This window comes from Semicossyphus pulcher, unplaced genomic scaffold (assembly GCF_022749685.1).
Source record: "Semicossyphus pulcher isolate SPU_LCO1_2020_fin unplaced genomic scaffold, fSemPul1.0.p SCAF_18, whole genome shotgun sequence".
NCBI lineage: Eukaryota > Metazoa > Chordata > Actinopteri > Labriformes > Labridae > Semicossyphus > Semicossyphus pulcher.
In genome coordinates this window covers 26,535,001-26,550,646 of record NW_027211691.1, presented here as the reverse complement: position 1 = coordinate 26,550,646, position 15,646 = coordinate 26,535,001, and the positions used below count along the sequence as shown (strand labels likewise).

General features: G+C 48.9%; 1 protein-coding gene across 5 annotated transcripts in view; it reads right to left on the bottom strand.

Moving 5' to 3' along the window:
- The window catches only part of kmt2ca (lysine (K)-specific methyltransferase 2Ca), a 63,412-nt gene that overhangs the window by 43,951 nt on the left and 3,815 nt on the right, over positions 1–15,646 (bottom strand). For all 5 annotated transcript variants that reach the window (XM_069667199.1, XM_069667202.1, XM_069667200.1 and 2 more), the window contains exons 5-15: positions 9,954–15,148; positions 9,567–9,731; positions 8,389–9,425; positions 8,074–8,181; positions 6,301–6,426; positions 4,753–4,872; positions 4,540–4,641; positions 3,831–3,935; positions 666–847; positions 408–572; positions 147–256 (exon numbers count right to left, since the gene is read on the bottom strand). In XM_069667199.1, the coding sequence (XP_069523300.1) occupies positions 147–256; positions 408–572; positions 666–847; positions 3,831–3,935; positions 4,540–4,641; positions 4,753–4,872; positions 6,301–6,426; positions 8,074–8,181; positions 8,389–9,425; positions 9,567–9,731; positions 9,954–15,148 (7,415 nt within the window). The remainder of the gene's footprint in view (positions 1–146; positions 257–407; positions 573–665; positions 848–3,830; positions 3,936–4,539; positions 4,642–4,752; positions 4,873–6,300; positions 6,427–8,073; positions 8,182–8,388; positions 9,426–9,566; positions 9,732–9,953; positions 15,149–15,646) is intronic.

The following is a 15,646-nucleotide window of genomic DNA, read 5'->3' as shown; positions in this document are numbered from 1 at the left end:
TGTTAATGTGATGTCTCCTGTTAGCTGTGTCTGCTGTTAGCTGTTAATGTGATGTCTCCTGTTAGCTGTTAATATGATGTCTCCTATTAGCTGTTAACTGTGATGTCTCCTGTTAGCTGGATTCTAGGTGGTGAGTGTGTTTTTACCGTATGAGCTGCGGCTGTGTGTTCGGCACAGCGAGCAGTCGAAGCCGTCATCAGTAGCAGATTCCACCTGTTCTTCAGTGGACAGCCCCTGACACACGGCATGGACCCACCTGCACACAGGTCACACACACACAGGTCACACACACACACACACACACACACACACAGAGAGGGGAAACAGCTGAAGGTAGAGTCATAGATGTTTTTTGATATCAAACTAACTACAGTGTGTGTGTGTGTGTGTGTGTGTGTGTGTGTTACCTGTCGCACTGCTGACACTGCAGTATGAGGTCGTCCTGTGTGTACTGTCTCTGACAGAGAGGACAGCGGCTCAGACTGGTACACGGTCCACAGCGACTGTAGTTACTCTGCCAATCACAGTGAAGCCCGGGGGAGGCAGAGCCACACTGGACACACCACACACACCTGAGGACAACACATACACACTGTTAGAAAGGGCAACCACCTTCAGAGACAGGCAGGCAGACCGAGAGACAAGTGACAGACAGGTGGACCCACCACTTGCACTTCCACGCTCCTTTAGGTACTGTATGAAGGGGCGGGTCCAGGCAGTAGGTGTGGTAGCTGATGTCACAGTCATCACATAGCAACAGTCGCCCGGGGTCGCTGGCCTCGCCGCACGCCTCACACACCGTACACTCTAGACAGCGCCACCCTTTGGTCAGGACGACACGCGTAATCTGGACACCAGAGACACAAACCAGATTACAGAGACACACACCAGATTATAGAGACACACAGAGACACACACCAGATTATAGAGACACACAGAGACACACACCAGATTACAGAGACACACACCAGATTATAGAGACACACAGAGACACACACCAGATTACAGAGACACACACCAGATTATAGAGACACACAGAGACACACACCAGATTATAGAGACACACAGAGACACACACCAGATTATAGAGACACACAGAGACACACACCAGATTACAGAGACACACACCAGATTATAGAGACACACAGAGACACACACCAGATTACGGAGACACACACCAGATTATAGAGACACACAGAGACACACACCAGATTATAGAGACACACAGAGACACAAACCAGATTATAGAGACACACACCAGATTACAGAGACACACAGAGACACACACCAGATTATAGAGACACACAGAGACACACACCAGATTACAGAGACACACAGAGACACACACCAGATTACGGAGACACACACCAGATTATAGAGACACACAGAGACACACACCAGATTACAGAGACACACAAAGACACACACCAGATTACAGAGACACACAGAGACACACACCAGATTACGGAGACACACACCAGATTATAGAGACACACAGAGACACACACCAGATTATAGAGACACACAGAGACACACACCAGATTACAGAGACACACAGAGACACACACCAGATTACGGAGACACACACCAGATTACAGAGACACACAGAGACACACACCAGATTACAGAGACACACACCAGATTATAGAGACACACAGAGACACACACCAGATTACAGAGACACACACCAGATTATAGAGACACACAGAGACACACACCAGATTACGGAGACACACACCAGATTATAGAGACACACGGAGACACACACCAGATTATAGAGACACAAACCAGATTATAGAGACACACACCAGATTACAGAGACACACAGAGACACACACCAGATTATAGAGACACACAGAGACACACACCAGATTACAGAGACACACAGAGACACACACCAGATTACGGAGACACACACCAGATTATAGAGACACACAGAGACACACACCAGAATATAGAGACACACAGAGACACAAACCAGATTACGGAGACACACACCAGATTACAGAGACACAAACCAGATTACAGAGACACACACCAGATTACGGAGACACACACCAGATTATAGAGACACACAGAGACACACACCAGATTATAGAGACACACAGACACACACCAGATTATAGAGACACACACAGACACACACCAGATTACGGAGACACACACCAGATTACAGAGACACACAGAGACACACACCAGATTACGGAGACACACACCAGATTATAGAGACACACAGAGACACACACCAGATTATAGAGACACACAGAGACACAAACCAGATTATAGAGACACACACAGACACACACCAGATTACGGAGACACACACCAGATTACAGAGACACAAACCAGATTACAGAGACACACACCAGATTATAGAGACACACAGAGACACACACCAGATTATAGAGACACACAGAGACACACACCAGATTACAGAGACACACAGAGACACACACCAGATTATAGAGACACACACCAGATTATAGAGACACACAGAGACACACACCAGATTACAGAGACACACACCAGATTATAGAGACATACAGAGACACACACCAGATTATAGAGACACACAAAGACACACACCAGATTATAGAGACACACAGAGACACACACCAGATTATAGAGACACACAGAGACACACACCAGATTACAGAGACACACACCAGATTATAGAGACACACAGAGACACACACCAGATTACGGAGACACACACCAGATTATAGAGACACACAGAGACACACACCAGATTACAGAGACACACACAGACACACACCGGATTACAGAGACACACACCAGATTACAGAGACACACAGAGACACACACCAGATTATAGAGACACACAGAGACACACACCAGATTATAGAGACACACAGAGACACACACCAGATTATAGAGACACACAGAGACACAAACCAGATTATAGAGACACACACAGACACACACCAGATTACGGAGACACACACCAGATTACAGAGACACAAACCAGATTACAGAGACACACACCAGATTACAGAGACACACAGAGACACACACCAGATTATAGAGACACACAGAGACACACACCAGATTATAGAGACACACAGAGACACACACCAGATTACGGAGACACACACCATATTATAGAGACACACAGAGACACAAACCAGATTATAGAGACACACACAGACACACACCAGATTACAGAGACACACACCAGATTATAGAGACACACACAGACACACACCAGATTACGGAGACACACACCAGATTACAGAGACACAAACCAGATTATAGAGACACACACCAGATTACAGAGACACACAGAGACACACACCAGATTACGGAGACACACACCAGATTATAGAGACACACAGAGACACACACCAGATTATAGAGACACAAACCAGATTATAGAGACACACACCAGATTATAGAGACACACAGAGACACACACCAGATTACAGAGACACACACCAGATTATAGAGACACACACAGACACACACCAGATTACAGAGACACACACCAGATTATAGAGACACACACAGACACACACCAGATTACGGAGACACACACCAGATTACAGAGACACACACAGACACACACCAGATTACAGAGACACACACCAGATTATAGAGACACACAGAGACACACACCAGATTATAGAGACACACAGAGACACAAACCAGATTATAGAGACACACACCAGATTATAGAGACACACAGAGACACACACCAGATTACAGAGACACACACCAGATTATAGAGACACACAGAGACACAAACCAGATTATAGAGACACACAGAGACACACACCAGATTACACGCGTGAGTGTGTTTATGTACTGACCTTGACGTTGACGCAGTAGGGATGGTAACACTGTCCACACTGAGAACAGGCCAACAGTCTGCCTTCAGCCCCTTGACCAAAACTACCACACACCACACACATGTCCTACACACACACACACACACACACACACACACACACACACACACACACACACACACACACACACACACAGGTGTTCATTTATGGACCTAGTAACATATTCACCTGGATGCTGCTGCTGTGTTTTAAGGTGTGGTCCTCTGGTACTTTGAGGCATTTAAATTTCCTGCTAATGATACTAAATTAGTGACTTTCATCCATAGACTGTATACAGGAAGTGGGCGTGGCCTCTTGGTTCCAAAGTGCAGTTCGTGCAGAAGTCTTTAAAACCTGCATTCTTTCTAATGTCCAGCAGGGGGCGACTCCACTGTCTGATTGTGTAGAAGTTTAAGAGAAAATGAGGATCCTCCTATCCACACTGTCTAATGTTATTTTTAGCTTATCATCATGCTAACATTAGCTTATTAGCAGTCGACACAAAGTACACAGAGGCTGGTGGGAATGCTATGAGTTATGCAGGTCATAAACCAAAGTGTCAGTCACATTAAATAGTTGACCTGCTGGTGGCGCCCCCTGGAGTCTGTCATTAAGAGGGTGCTGTTTGGTAGGTCGAGATCACAGACTCTAGAATTGAATGATGTTTAAGAGGACTCTGGTGAAGGCGTACCTGTCTGAGGGTGAAGTGGTCAGAGGTGGAGAACATCACCACAGTGTTGTGCATGGAGTTCTCCTCCTCCTCCTTCGGCTGAAATGTCTCCACGTACACACACTGACGGAGAGATAACACCCATCAATACCTCGACTTCTGATATATAAACAGGATGATCAGCTATTGGTAGACCACCTGTGTGTGTGTGTGTGTGTGTGTGTGTGTTCTTACTCCAGGGGAAACTGTCAGACTGTCCTGAGTCTTCAGCCGGCTCCTTCCTCTGCCTCCTCTTCCTCCTCCAATGCCTCCTCCTCTGGATCTCCTCCTTCCAGGAAACCCTGAACCTCGACCCTGAGGGGGGGAGGAGAAGAGATTGGGAGGAGGAGAGGGGGGGAAGGGAGGAGGAAACAGGGAGAGTAATATGAAACCATAACGTTTGCTTTTCTGATAGGAACCATCAGACATCAGCTGGATGCCCTCAAATGCTTAAACGTTAAGGTTTATATTTAAGATGAATCTACGTCTACTGTTACACTATTATGTTTTATTGAGATCCTTAAACTTTCCTGGGTTTTCCAGGTCAGAGGGAACCCTTTAATCAGATGAGTCTACCTGCTCTCAGTCTGTATTTACCGCCCAGAGAGCTCACAAACAACGTGAATCCTAACTGTCAGACAGGCCTTTTGTTTCAGCCGTGGAGCGCCTGTCCATCCGTCTCTGGCAGTTTCACTGTATCTAGCAAGTCACGCGTGGGCTGAGATCTGTCTCACTACAGCGCTATGAAGCCACAACAAACAGATGTTACTGAGATTTAATGACAATAAACAGGCTGAGAGGATGCTGAGAGAACTACATCAGGAGGCAGATTTGGAAAGAGTCTGAATTCATGCTCTGTCAGGTCTGTCTGTGAGACGACAAGAACACTGCTTTAAAATGACTGTTTTTTGAATGGAGTTTGGTTTGAACATTTCTGAATAATCAACGCTGATAAGCTTTTATTATTTTTGAAAATGTTCACTTTAAGTGGATTCAAAAATGATAGAAATTATGAAATTTGTGGATTCATGTGATTCAGACTTAATCATTTCCTGTTAGCTCTTAAAGACAGAAAATCTCCCTGTACAACTCTACAGTGAGGTGATTTGATTGCATTGTGGGAAATGTAAGGCACCATATTATGCATGAACTTAAGTAACATTGCAGAGTGTTTAAATGCTTTCAGGACTTTCTAAGGGCCCGATCAGACAGAGCGCGTTTCCGCAGCTGGGGGCTTTTTTGTAGCTGTTTTTAATGAGAAGCTTTTTGCGTGCTGCTTTCACGTTGCAGAGTGCCTCGTGCTTTTGAGGGAACGCTCTGAGCGCTTGAAAACTCAAAGCAGAAAAGCGCCCGACATCATGGGCGTTTTTTTCATTGTCCAATCGGATAATGCTAAAGCTAATGATTCGGTGGTTGCCTTAACAACAGTAAAAGTAACCGTAGGCCTCAACAGAAAAGGCAGTGCGGTGCGCTAGGTCCTTCAGAAGGCCTGCAGCACACACGCTGCAGCTCATCCATGGTAACCAGGTAATCAGGAACCTGATCTCATGCCTGTGCCTTCATGTTTACAGACACACAGTAAGTGTTAGCTCCAGCACACAGACAGGCAGGCTGACAGTTAGGGTGCACCTGTTTCTCACACCGTTACATCCCAGAGGGGCAGGTGGAGGCAAACAGAGTTAGTAGGTTGGTGGTTAGTTACAGCTCACAGAGGCCTGACACAGTTAGAGTGTGCTGCTTTACCACTCTCATGCTCCAGAGGGGGGAGTCCGGGGGGAGGGGCTTAGGGCTGTCCCACCCTCCCTCCCCCATGGAATCCTGGGAGGACGAGGGGGGGCTCACCGCCCTGCGATTACTCCACCACGAAACCTGAGTTAGGGAGGAGGAGGAGGAGGAGAGAAGAGGAGGTGGGGGACAAAATGCAGTAACATAAATGCAACAGCCACAAAATAAAAAAACAGAAACTGAAGAAAATAAATGAGGCAGAAAGAACCAAAGTCTTAATGAGTCGACGTTACAACGACAACAACATGCAACCAGCCAGCAGACACAGTCGCACTGGACACAGACTGGGAGGACTCATGCTAACTGTGCACAGCTGGGTTATCTTTACATGTGAAGCTGCTCGTCTTTCACAGCAGCAGACCAACATCAATAACTCCAACAGCTGCTTGGAAATATATTAAAACATCACAGCTAGAGCGTTACTTAAAGAAAGCTAACATGGCCTTCAGGCTGTTCAGATTTTAGGATGTGAAGCATCTGATGGTGCTATGACATCACAGTGAGCCTACATGTAGGCACTGTATTTCTAACACCTTTACTCTGCCCAGGGAAGTGAGTGCATTTATACTACTATAACATGCTCAGAATAATTCAGTGTTTGATTATTAAAATGTCAGGAAACAGTGACACTGTTATGTCAGAGGAGGATAAACACAAAACATTCATAGACTAATCAATTAAATGTTGCAGCTGTAGTTATCGGCTTATATCAGTCTATAATCAATATAAACATCAGTCAACTCCTGCTGCATCTCAACACACATTCACTCACACACAGAACAAACCGTTTCATGCCATGATCTTTGTGTGTGTGTGTGTGAGAGTGTGTGTGAGTGTGTGAACATGCTAAAGAATAGAGAGAATGGATGCAGCAGCTCTTCAGTGAGTGACAGGTGAGGAGGGGGAGGAGGAGGAGGAGGAGGAGGAGAGGATGCAGAGGAACAGCTCTGTGTGGCTGGTTCTTTTCTCCGCCTCTCTCCCTAAATGATAATAAATATTTCCCATAATCCTCTGGGAGAGGAGGACAACACAGCTGCCTGCATGTTTACACTTTGATCAGAGTGAGGAGAGAAGAAGCAACAGAAACCACAACATCTGAGATTATTGATCCACAGAAAAGATCAGACAGTATTTTGATCATCAATTAATGAATCAAAGAAGATTTCAGGGGTTTAAATCTGGGCCATATTTGACATATTTTGGCTTTAAATGAGCTGCAACATAATCCTTGATGGGTCAAAGGTCGTCCACTAAAAGTTGTTGTTTCCACTGACAGGCTCAGATTGTTATTCTAAGTGTGTGACAACATGACAGAAAGGATCCCTACAGAGATAGACCTTTTTGTTACAGAGGAAGATGATTGTTTTAACCACACACAGACGTTACATCGCTCTCTGCACACACACCAGACTCCATTCAGAAAAACAGGGATTTAAGCTCACAGGACACAGGAGCTGCTGCTCTAACGCTGCTTTGATTGGTTAGTTTTAAATGTTGTGTTACACAATTATTGTGTTAATCCAAAGTATCCATTAAAAACACTGAAGTCACACAAATACACCAACAGATCAAAGCAGCAGAAACTCAGAAATCACTAAGAAAAAAAAAATCACTGTTTATGTCAGTGGGGTCTGGTAGCTTTGAGGAGAGCGAGCCAGCTGTTTCTGTTCAGATTAACTCGACATGAGTCTAGTACAGTGAAAGTGACCCCAAAGGTCAAAGGTCGCCCACCTGTTTGATCCTGGCTCTGCCGGGGGAGAACTTCCTCTTGGAGATGGCCGGTTTCCCCATTCCGATTTTAAGAACGAGGGGGAGCACGGTGGTGGGAGGAGCCTGGGGCTGGAAACAGAAATATATGACAGGTCAGTCACAAGGAGGAGGCCAAAACAAGGAGGAGACAGTCAGGAGGAGGAGAAAACAAGGAGGAGAAAACAAGGAAGAGAAAACAGGAGGACACAGTTAGGAGGAGGCCAAAACAAGGAGGAGACGGTTAGGAGGAGGAGAAAACAATGAGGAGACACCACCGTTGTCGCTTGTTGTCTTTACCTTTGAGAGAGGTGGAGACTCTCTGGCAGGGGGGGAGGCCCGTGGAGGAGGTGAGGGTGGGGAGAGGGGAGGTGGGGTGATGGGAGTTCGCACTGGGGAGGTCTCGGGGGAGGCCTCGGTGGAGAAGGGAGACTGCCTCAGACGGATGGAGAGGTCATCTGAAGGCCTGGAGGAGGGAGGAGGCCTGAGAGTCCGACTCTTCCCCCGGCGGCAGAAGGGAGGGGGGCTGGGTGAGGAGAGGTGCAGGAGGGAGGGGGGAGGAGACGAGGAGGCCATCAGCTCCATCACCTCCATATCTAAAGAGGGGTCCAGCTCCAGCACAGGGCTCACTGGCTCCTCCTCCTCCACATCTGATTGGTCCTCATGCTCACTTCCCTTCCTCACCTCCTCCACTTCCCCTTCACTCCCCCTAACACTCCCTCCCTCCCCCTGCTCCTCTTCCTCTGTGTTATCCTCCTCCCTGATTGGCTGTTGCTCGATCATGTCACAAGTGGCTAACGCAGTTGGCTCTGGCCTTTCAGGAGGCTCCTCCTCCTCCTGCCGCTTCCTCTCTGAAGGCTCTGCATGTGATTGGTTCTTATCTTTGGTGGGTTCTGTTACCAAAGCAACAGGTTCAAACTGGGACTCTGACTGGCTACTATGAACCGTCACATGACACAGAAACGTTGTTTCCTCTAGCTCCCTCTCGAATCCCTTCCTTGTCTCGGCTTCTCCTTGATTGACAGGTTCCTCCTCCTGTAGGCGCTCCTTAAGCAAAGGGGAGGGAGAAGGCGGGGTGCGGGGGGAGAAGGAGGGGCATAAGGCAGTCCTGTGAGGTGACAAGGGGGAGGCCTTCAGAGAACCAGCTCTATAAGGAGAAGGAGGAGGAGATAGTGGGGAGGCGAGGGGGGAGGCAGGAGGTGAAGATGTAGGGGAATGAGAGGAGGGCTGCTGGAGGGGTAAGGCAGAGTGTGGAGTCGGGGGAGGAGCAGGCTGTGGGAGGACCAGGAAGGCAGCAGCAGTGTGAGGAGGAGACTGATGGTGTTTCTGTTCGACTCCTGCACACAGAGAGAGAGAGAGAGAGAGAGAGAGAGAGAGAGAGAGAGAGAGAGAGAGAGAGAGAGTCAATCAGCACTAATTCATTACAAACACACAGAGCAGAGCAGAGCAGCACATCAACACTAAAAGACATTACCTACCTGCAGATACACAGACTTCCTGTTCTTCTTCTCCATCTGTCCTCTCAGTGGACTCCTCCTCTTCTGGGCTCTTCTTTGTTGTCTCCTCCTTCTGTGGAGCTTCTCCGTCCAGCTCCTCCTCCTCAGTCTTCCTCTGTTGCACTCTCTCCTCCAACATGCTGACGTCTAGATGAAGACAAAGATGTTATAACCTCAGCAAAACCAATCTTCACATTAGAGTCAAATAAACTAATTGTTGATTTTTAATTGTCTATGTCCATCTGTTATTGTCAACGGGAGGAGAAAGGAGCAGACAGTCACGAGGACGAGAAACAAGACGGAGACAGTAAAGAGGAAGGGCTGACTTTTTAATGGTAAAAACATGCAGCCGGTCTCCCTGATACTCACCACCTGTAGCTGCAGACTCCCTCTCTGTTTGAGTGTCTCTTTGGGGGCTGGAGGGACCAGGACCAGCATCAGGTTCCACAGGGCCAGAAGGTCCAGGACTAGGACTGGTTTCAGACTGTCCATTGGTGGCAGGACCTGAGCTTGCCTCACACTTCATGGGGCTAACAGGACCAAGACTGGGACTAGCCTCTGGCTGCACAGGACTGGCAGGACAAGGACTAAGACTAGCTTCTTGCCATGAAGGGACAGGACTGAGGTTGTCATATGTAACTCCAGATGGAAAGGGGGCAAAAAGAGGACTATTAGCTGGGCTATAATGCACAGAGCTAGCTTGAGCTTGAAGAGCAAGAGGAGAGAAGTTCTGAGTAGGGTTAACTTGAAAGGGGGCAGAAGATGGGGGACTAGCCGGAGTTTCACTAGTGGGGCTTGAGCTAGGCATCGCAGTATTCTGCTGAGCGAGACTAGAATGGACAGGGCTAGCATGGCTCGGACTGGCCTGATTGGAAGTAGTATAAATAGAGGTACCTGATCTTTGATAGAAGGGGCTTCCAAAGGCAGTGTTTTGATGGTTTTCAACAGCAGACCTGTCTGGGGTGCAGGGGGGGCTAGCTGGAGGCTGGACAACATGGCTCAGATTAGCCTGGTTGGGGCTAACAGAAGATGAGTCATCAGCTAGGGAACTTGGAGATGTTGGGCTTGTCTGCCTAATACTGTCTGAGGGTTCAATAAGACCAGAATCAAGATCTAAAACACCGGGAAGAACAGTGCTCTGAATTTTAGAACTGGCCACAATGTTCTCATCAAAACTTGAACAAGCTAAAGTAGGGCTTAGCTGTGCCAGGGTGGGGCAAGAACTGGTCCCAGTGTCAGGGGCAGGGCTACCCATGGGGCTCAGATACGTTTCACTGGCCTGAGCTGGACTGTGAGGTGGGCTAACACAAGAAACATTAGTATGTGCAGGGCTGCAGTACGTCGTGTTAGCTAATGAGGGAGACTGTCTTTGGCCTGAGTGGGCACTACTAGAGATGCTTTGTAGGTGAAGAGGACTAGCTTGACCAGCAGGACTAGACCTAGTTGGACTATGGATGAAGCTAACATCAGGTATGCTAGCCGAGCAGGATTGTGTCTGGCCACCATGGCTCAGACTGTGGCTAACAGAGCTACTGGCTTGGCTAGTACCAGTCAGCATACAGTGTGGAGGACTAAAGCTAGTTGGACTTGGAGGGGGGCTCGTCTGTATGGTCTGTGGAGGACTGCAGGTACTTTGGACCAATGAGGGACTTGACAGAGCAGGATGTGTGGGACTTCTTTCTCTAGCATGAAATGGGCCCATCAGACTGTAGCCACTGTTAGCTTCTGTGTGGACTGGGCTAACATGAGTATGGCTCGAATGAATCGGACTGTCTGGAGTTGAGTGAGGATAACCTGGACAAGATTCTGAGGGAATAAAGGGACTAAGGTTGTCAACAGCTTCCTCAGCCTTGTGACATGTGATGGGGTGGATTGTTCCAGCCATTTCTGTTGAGGGGCTTGTCTCAGCTAAAGGGCTGACATGGACAGGGCTAGTCTCCACTGGCATGAGGCTAGCACAGGCCTGAAAAGAGGTGGCAGGGCTAGGAGGCATCTTACTGGCATGTGTGGAGCTAGCACTAGCTGCGCTTTGTTTGATATTTATGGGGCTACCTTCTTTAACGTCTGTGCAGCGTGATGGGCTATTAAAAGAAGGACTCTGATGAATGTGGCTAGCTTGGGGAGGACATTCCTCCAACTCATCAGTATAAGGTGAGCAAGTTAGGCTACTGTGTTTTGTTGAAGTGCTAATGTGAACAAGGCTTTCTGGTGCGGGCATGGCTGGGACATTAAGGGTGCTAGGATGGTCTCGACTTACTGTGTTATTCTGAGCAGGACCGTGCTGGTTTCGGAGTTTACCATCTGTGCCTTGGCTTTCAGGAGACACTGTGGACAGGTTAGAGGCGGGGCTTATAGGAGCAGGGCTACTTTCCAGTGTTTGGCCATCAAGGTTCGGACTCAGCTGCATAAGGCTGTGCTCCAAAGAGTTCAGCTCTGTGGTCCTGGTTTTGGTGCATTCCTTAGTAACTCTTGACTGTGTGGCAAGCTGAGAGAGAAGGCTGAGATGTGAAGGGGTTTCAGGCTGTGAAGAGTGGGCCTGTTCTGGGCTTGCAGGTTGTGACAGACTACACGGTATGGCTCTGAGTGGCGACTGTGATGGGCTACATGGGGCTGAAAAGGGCCTCAGTGAGGCACGTCTTCTTGCTTTCTTGGTAGACCTACAGTGGACTGGTGAGAGGTCCTGGTCCAGTGTAGATATGTCCCATGTGGCTCCAGGCTGCAGCAGAGCAGTGTTGCTCAATCCACGGCTGTTCTGGTCCAGTGTAGGTTCAGCATCCTGTGTGGGATTCTGTGGATGTGATTTGCCGACTTCTGCAGGACTACATGGAGTAGGACTATGAAGTGTTTGTTGGGGAATTTGCTGAGGCTGTGTGATGATGATGTTAGTAGGACTACATGGTCTGTCAAGCTTTGTCTGTATAGTGTAGTCCTGCCTAGGAGTTTGTGGTGGAGGGCTTTGCCAGGGCTCAGCAGGCTTGACCCTGACAGGACTAAGCCCTGCCTGGGTCGAGCTGCGTGGTGGGGGGCTGTGAGGGGAATGAGCGTGGCTACAAGACATGGAACCACCGTGTGTGGGACTTTGATTCTGTGTGGAATTGGGGGTAGGGCTAGAAAAAGTGTGACTGAACTGGCCAGGACTATGCTGAGCCTGCACTGAAGTCACATGGGAAGAGCTCTGTTGCAGCTCAGCAAGACTAGAAAAGCAAGGCAAAGGACTTTGTGGGGGTTCTGTTGAAGCAGAGTCACACTGTGTGGGGCTCTGTGGAAGCTCTGCTAGATTAAGGTGAGGTGAGGTGTGGCTTTCCTGTTGTTCTTTAGAGCCAGGGTCAAGTAACCCAGAATTTTCCTGAAGCCCTGTGGGTTCAGGGTGAGATGTCCCAGGACCTTGTGGTAGCTCTGTTGGATCTGGGTGAGATGTCCCAGGACCTTGTGGTAGCTCTGTTGGATCAGGGCGAGATGTCCCAGGACCTTGTGGTAGCTCTGTTGGATCAGGGCGAGATGTCCCAGGACCTTGTGGTAGCTCTGTTGGATCAGGGCGAGATGTCCCAGGACCTTGTGGTAGCTGTGTTGGATCAGGGTGAGATGTCCCAGGACCTTGTGGTAGCTGTGTTGGATCAGGGTGAGATGTCCCAGGACCTTGTGGTAGCTCTGTGGGATCAGGGCGAGATGTCCCAGGACCTTGTGGTAGCTCTGTGGGATCAGGGCGAGATGTCCCAGGACCTTGTGGTAGCTCTGTGGGATCTGGGTGAGATGTTGAAGGACTATGAGGGAATTTTGTTAGATCAGGGTGAGATGTCCTTGGACTTTCCTGGAGCTCTGAAGGATCAGAGTTAACATGGGTAGGACTTTCCAGGGGCTCTGTTGGATCAGGGCAAGACTTGGCAGGAGTTTGTTGGAGCTCTGTTTCCAGGGGAGATGGTGAAGAACTTGTTTCAAGTTTTGTTGGATTAGGGCAAAATGGCGGTGGACATGACTGTTGCTCTTTCTGATAAGAATGAGTCGCAGTTGGAATTAGTTGGGGCTCTGAGGATGATGGGGCATGACTCTGTTGGATTTTGGAGTGATCAGGGGGAGATGGTACAGAACTTTCCTGGAGTTCTGTGAGATCATGGCAAGATTTTGCAGGACTACTTGGGAGCTCTTTACAATCAGGGTGAGACGATGCAGAATTTTCCTGGTGTTCTGTCGGATCATGGTGAGATGGTGCCAGACTGTCTGGAAGGTCTTTTGGACTAGGGTAAGATCCTGCAAAACAATGAGTGAGCTCGGTTTGAGTGGGTTGAGTTGGCCCAGGACTTTGGTGGATCTCTTTGGGATCAGGGTCATGTGGCCCAGGACTAAGTGGCTGCTCTGATGGATCAGGTTGAGTTGGCCCAGGACTATGTGGGTGCTCTGATGGATCAGGATGAGTTGGCCCAGGACTATGTGGGTGCTCTGATGGATCAGGATGAGTTGGCCCAGGACTATGTAGGTGCTCTGATGGATCAGGTTGAGTTGGCCCAGGACTATGTGGGTGCTCTGATGGATCAGGTTGAGTTGGCCCAGGACTATGTGGGTGCTCTGATGGATCAGGATGAGTTGGCCCAGGACTATGTAGGTGCTCTGATGGATCAGGTTGAGTTGGCCCAGGACTATGTGGGTGCTCTGATGGATCAGGATGAGTTGGCCCAGGACTATGTAGGTGCTCTGATGGATCAGGTTGAGTTGGCCCAGGACTATGTGGGTGCTCTGATGGATCAGGTTGAGTTGGCCCAGGACTATGTGGGTGCTCTGATGGATCAGGATGAGTTGGCCCAGGACTATGTAGTCGCTCTGATGGATCAGGGTCATGTGGTCCAGGACTATGTGGGTGCTCTGATGGATCAGGATGACTTGGCCCAGGACTATGTAGGTGCTCTGATGGATCAGGATGAGTTGGCCCAGGACTATGTAGATGCTCTGATGGATCAGGATGAGTTGGCCCAGGACTATGAAGGTGCTCTGATGGATCAGGGAGTTGTGGCCCAGGACTATGTAGGTGCTCTGATGGATCAGGATGAGTTGGCCCAGGACTATGAAGGTGCTCTGATGGATCAGGGAGATGTGGCCCAGGACTATGTAGGTGCTCTGATGGATCAGGATGAGTTGGCCCATGACTATGTGGGTGCTCGAATGGATCAGGGAGATGTGGCCCAGGACTATGTGGGTGCTCTAATGGATCAGGGAGAGACGGCCCAGGACTATGTGGGTGCTCTAATGGATCAGGGAGAGACGGCCCAGGACTTTGCTGTGTAGCTCCACAGAGGGTCTGGGTAGGACTCTGTGGGGACATAGAACAGGTGAGCTTGACCGGGCTGTGAGCAGCACAACTGATGGGTGGAGCCTCTGTGTAACTTGGTGTTTGTGGCTGTGAAATGCTAAAGGTTGGTGCCTGTGTGGGACTTTGTGTGGCCAGGGCAGCGCTATGTGGGATTTGAGTGTGTGCGATTAGTTCCTCATCCTGAGGCCTGCAGGTGGAGCAGATGTAATCTTCAGACCCCGCCCTGCCCTGCCCCGACTGGACAATACACTCCGTATGGACACACCTGCAACACAACACAAGCATTTAATGATGGAAGTAGATGACAAAACACTCTCACCTTTGAATGACTTTTAATCTGTCTGATACAATGATGCCATCAACTATTCATTAATTTGTTAATCTGCCATTGCTCTCTACCCTTTCTGTCAACTATCAACTACAACACACATGCTCAGTAAAGAGAGCGAGAGCGAGCGAGAGAGAGTGAGATCAAGAGAGAGAGAGAGCGAGAGAGAGAGAGCGAGAGTGAGAACGAGAGAGAGTGAGAGAGAGTGAGATCAAGAGAGAGAGGGAGCGAGAGAGAGCGAGAGAGAGAGCGAGAGAGAGTGAGAGAGAGAGGGAGAGAGACAGTGAGAGCCAGAGAGAGCGAGAGAGAGTGAGAGAGAGAGCGAGAGAGAGTGAGAGAGAGAGAGAGCGAGAGTGAGAGCGAGAGAGAGTGAGAGAGGGAGAGAGAGAGTGAGAGCCAGAGAGAGCGAGAGAGAGTGAGAGAGAGAGCGAGAGA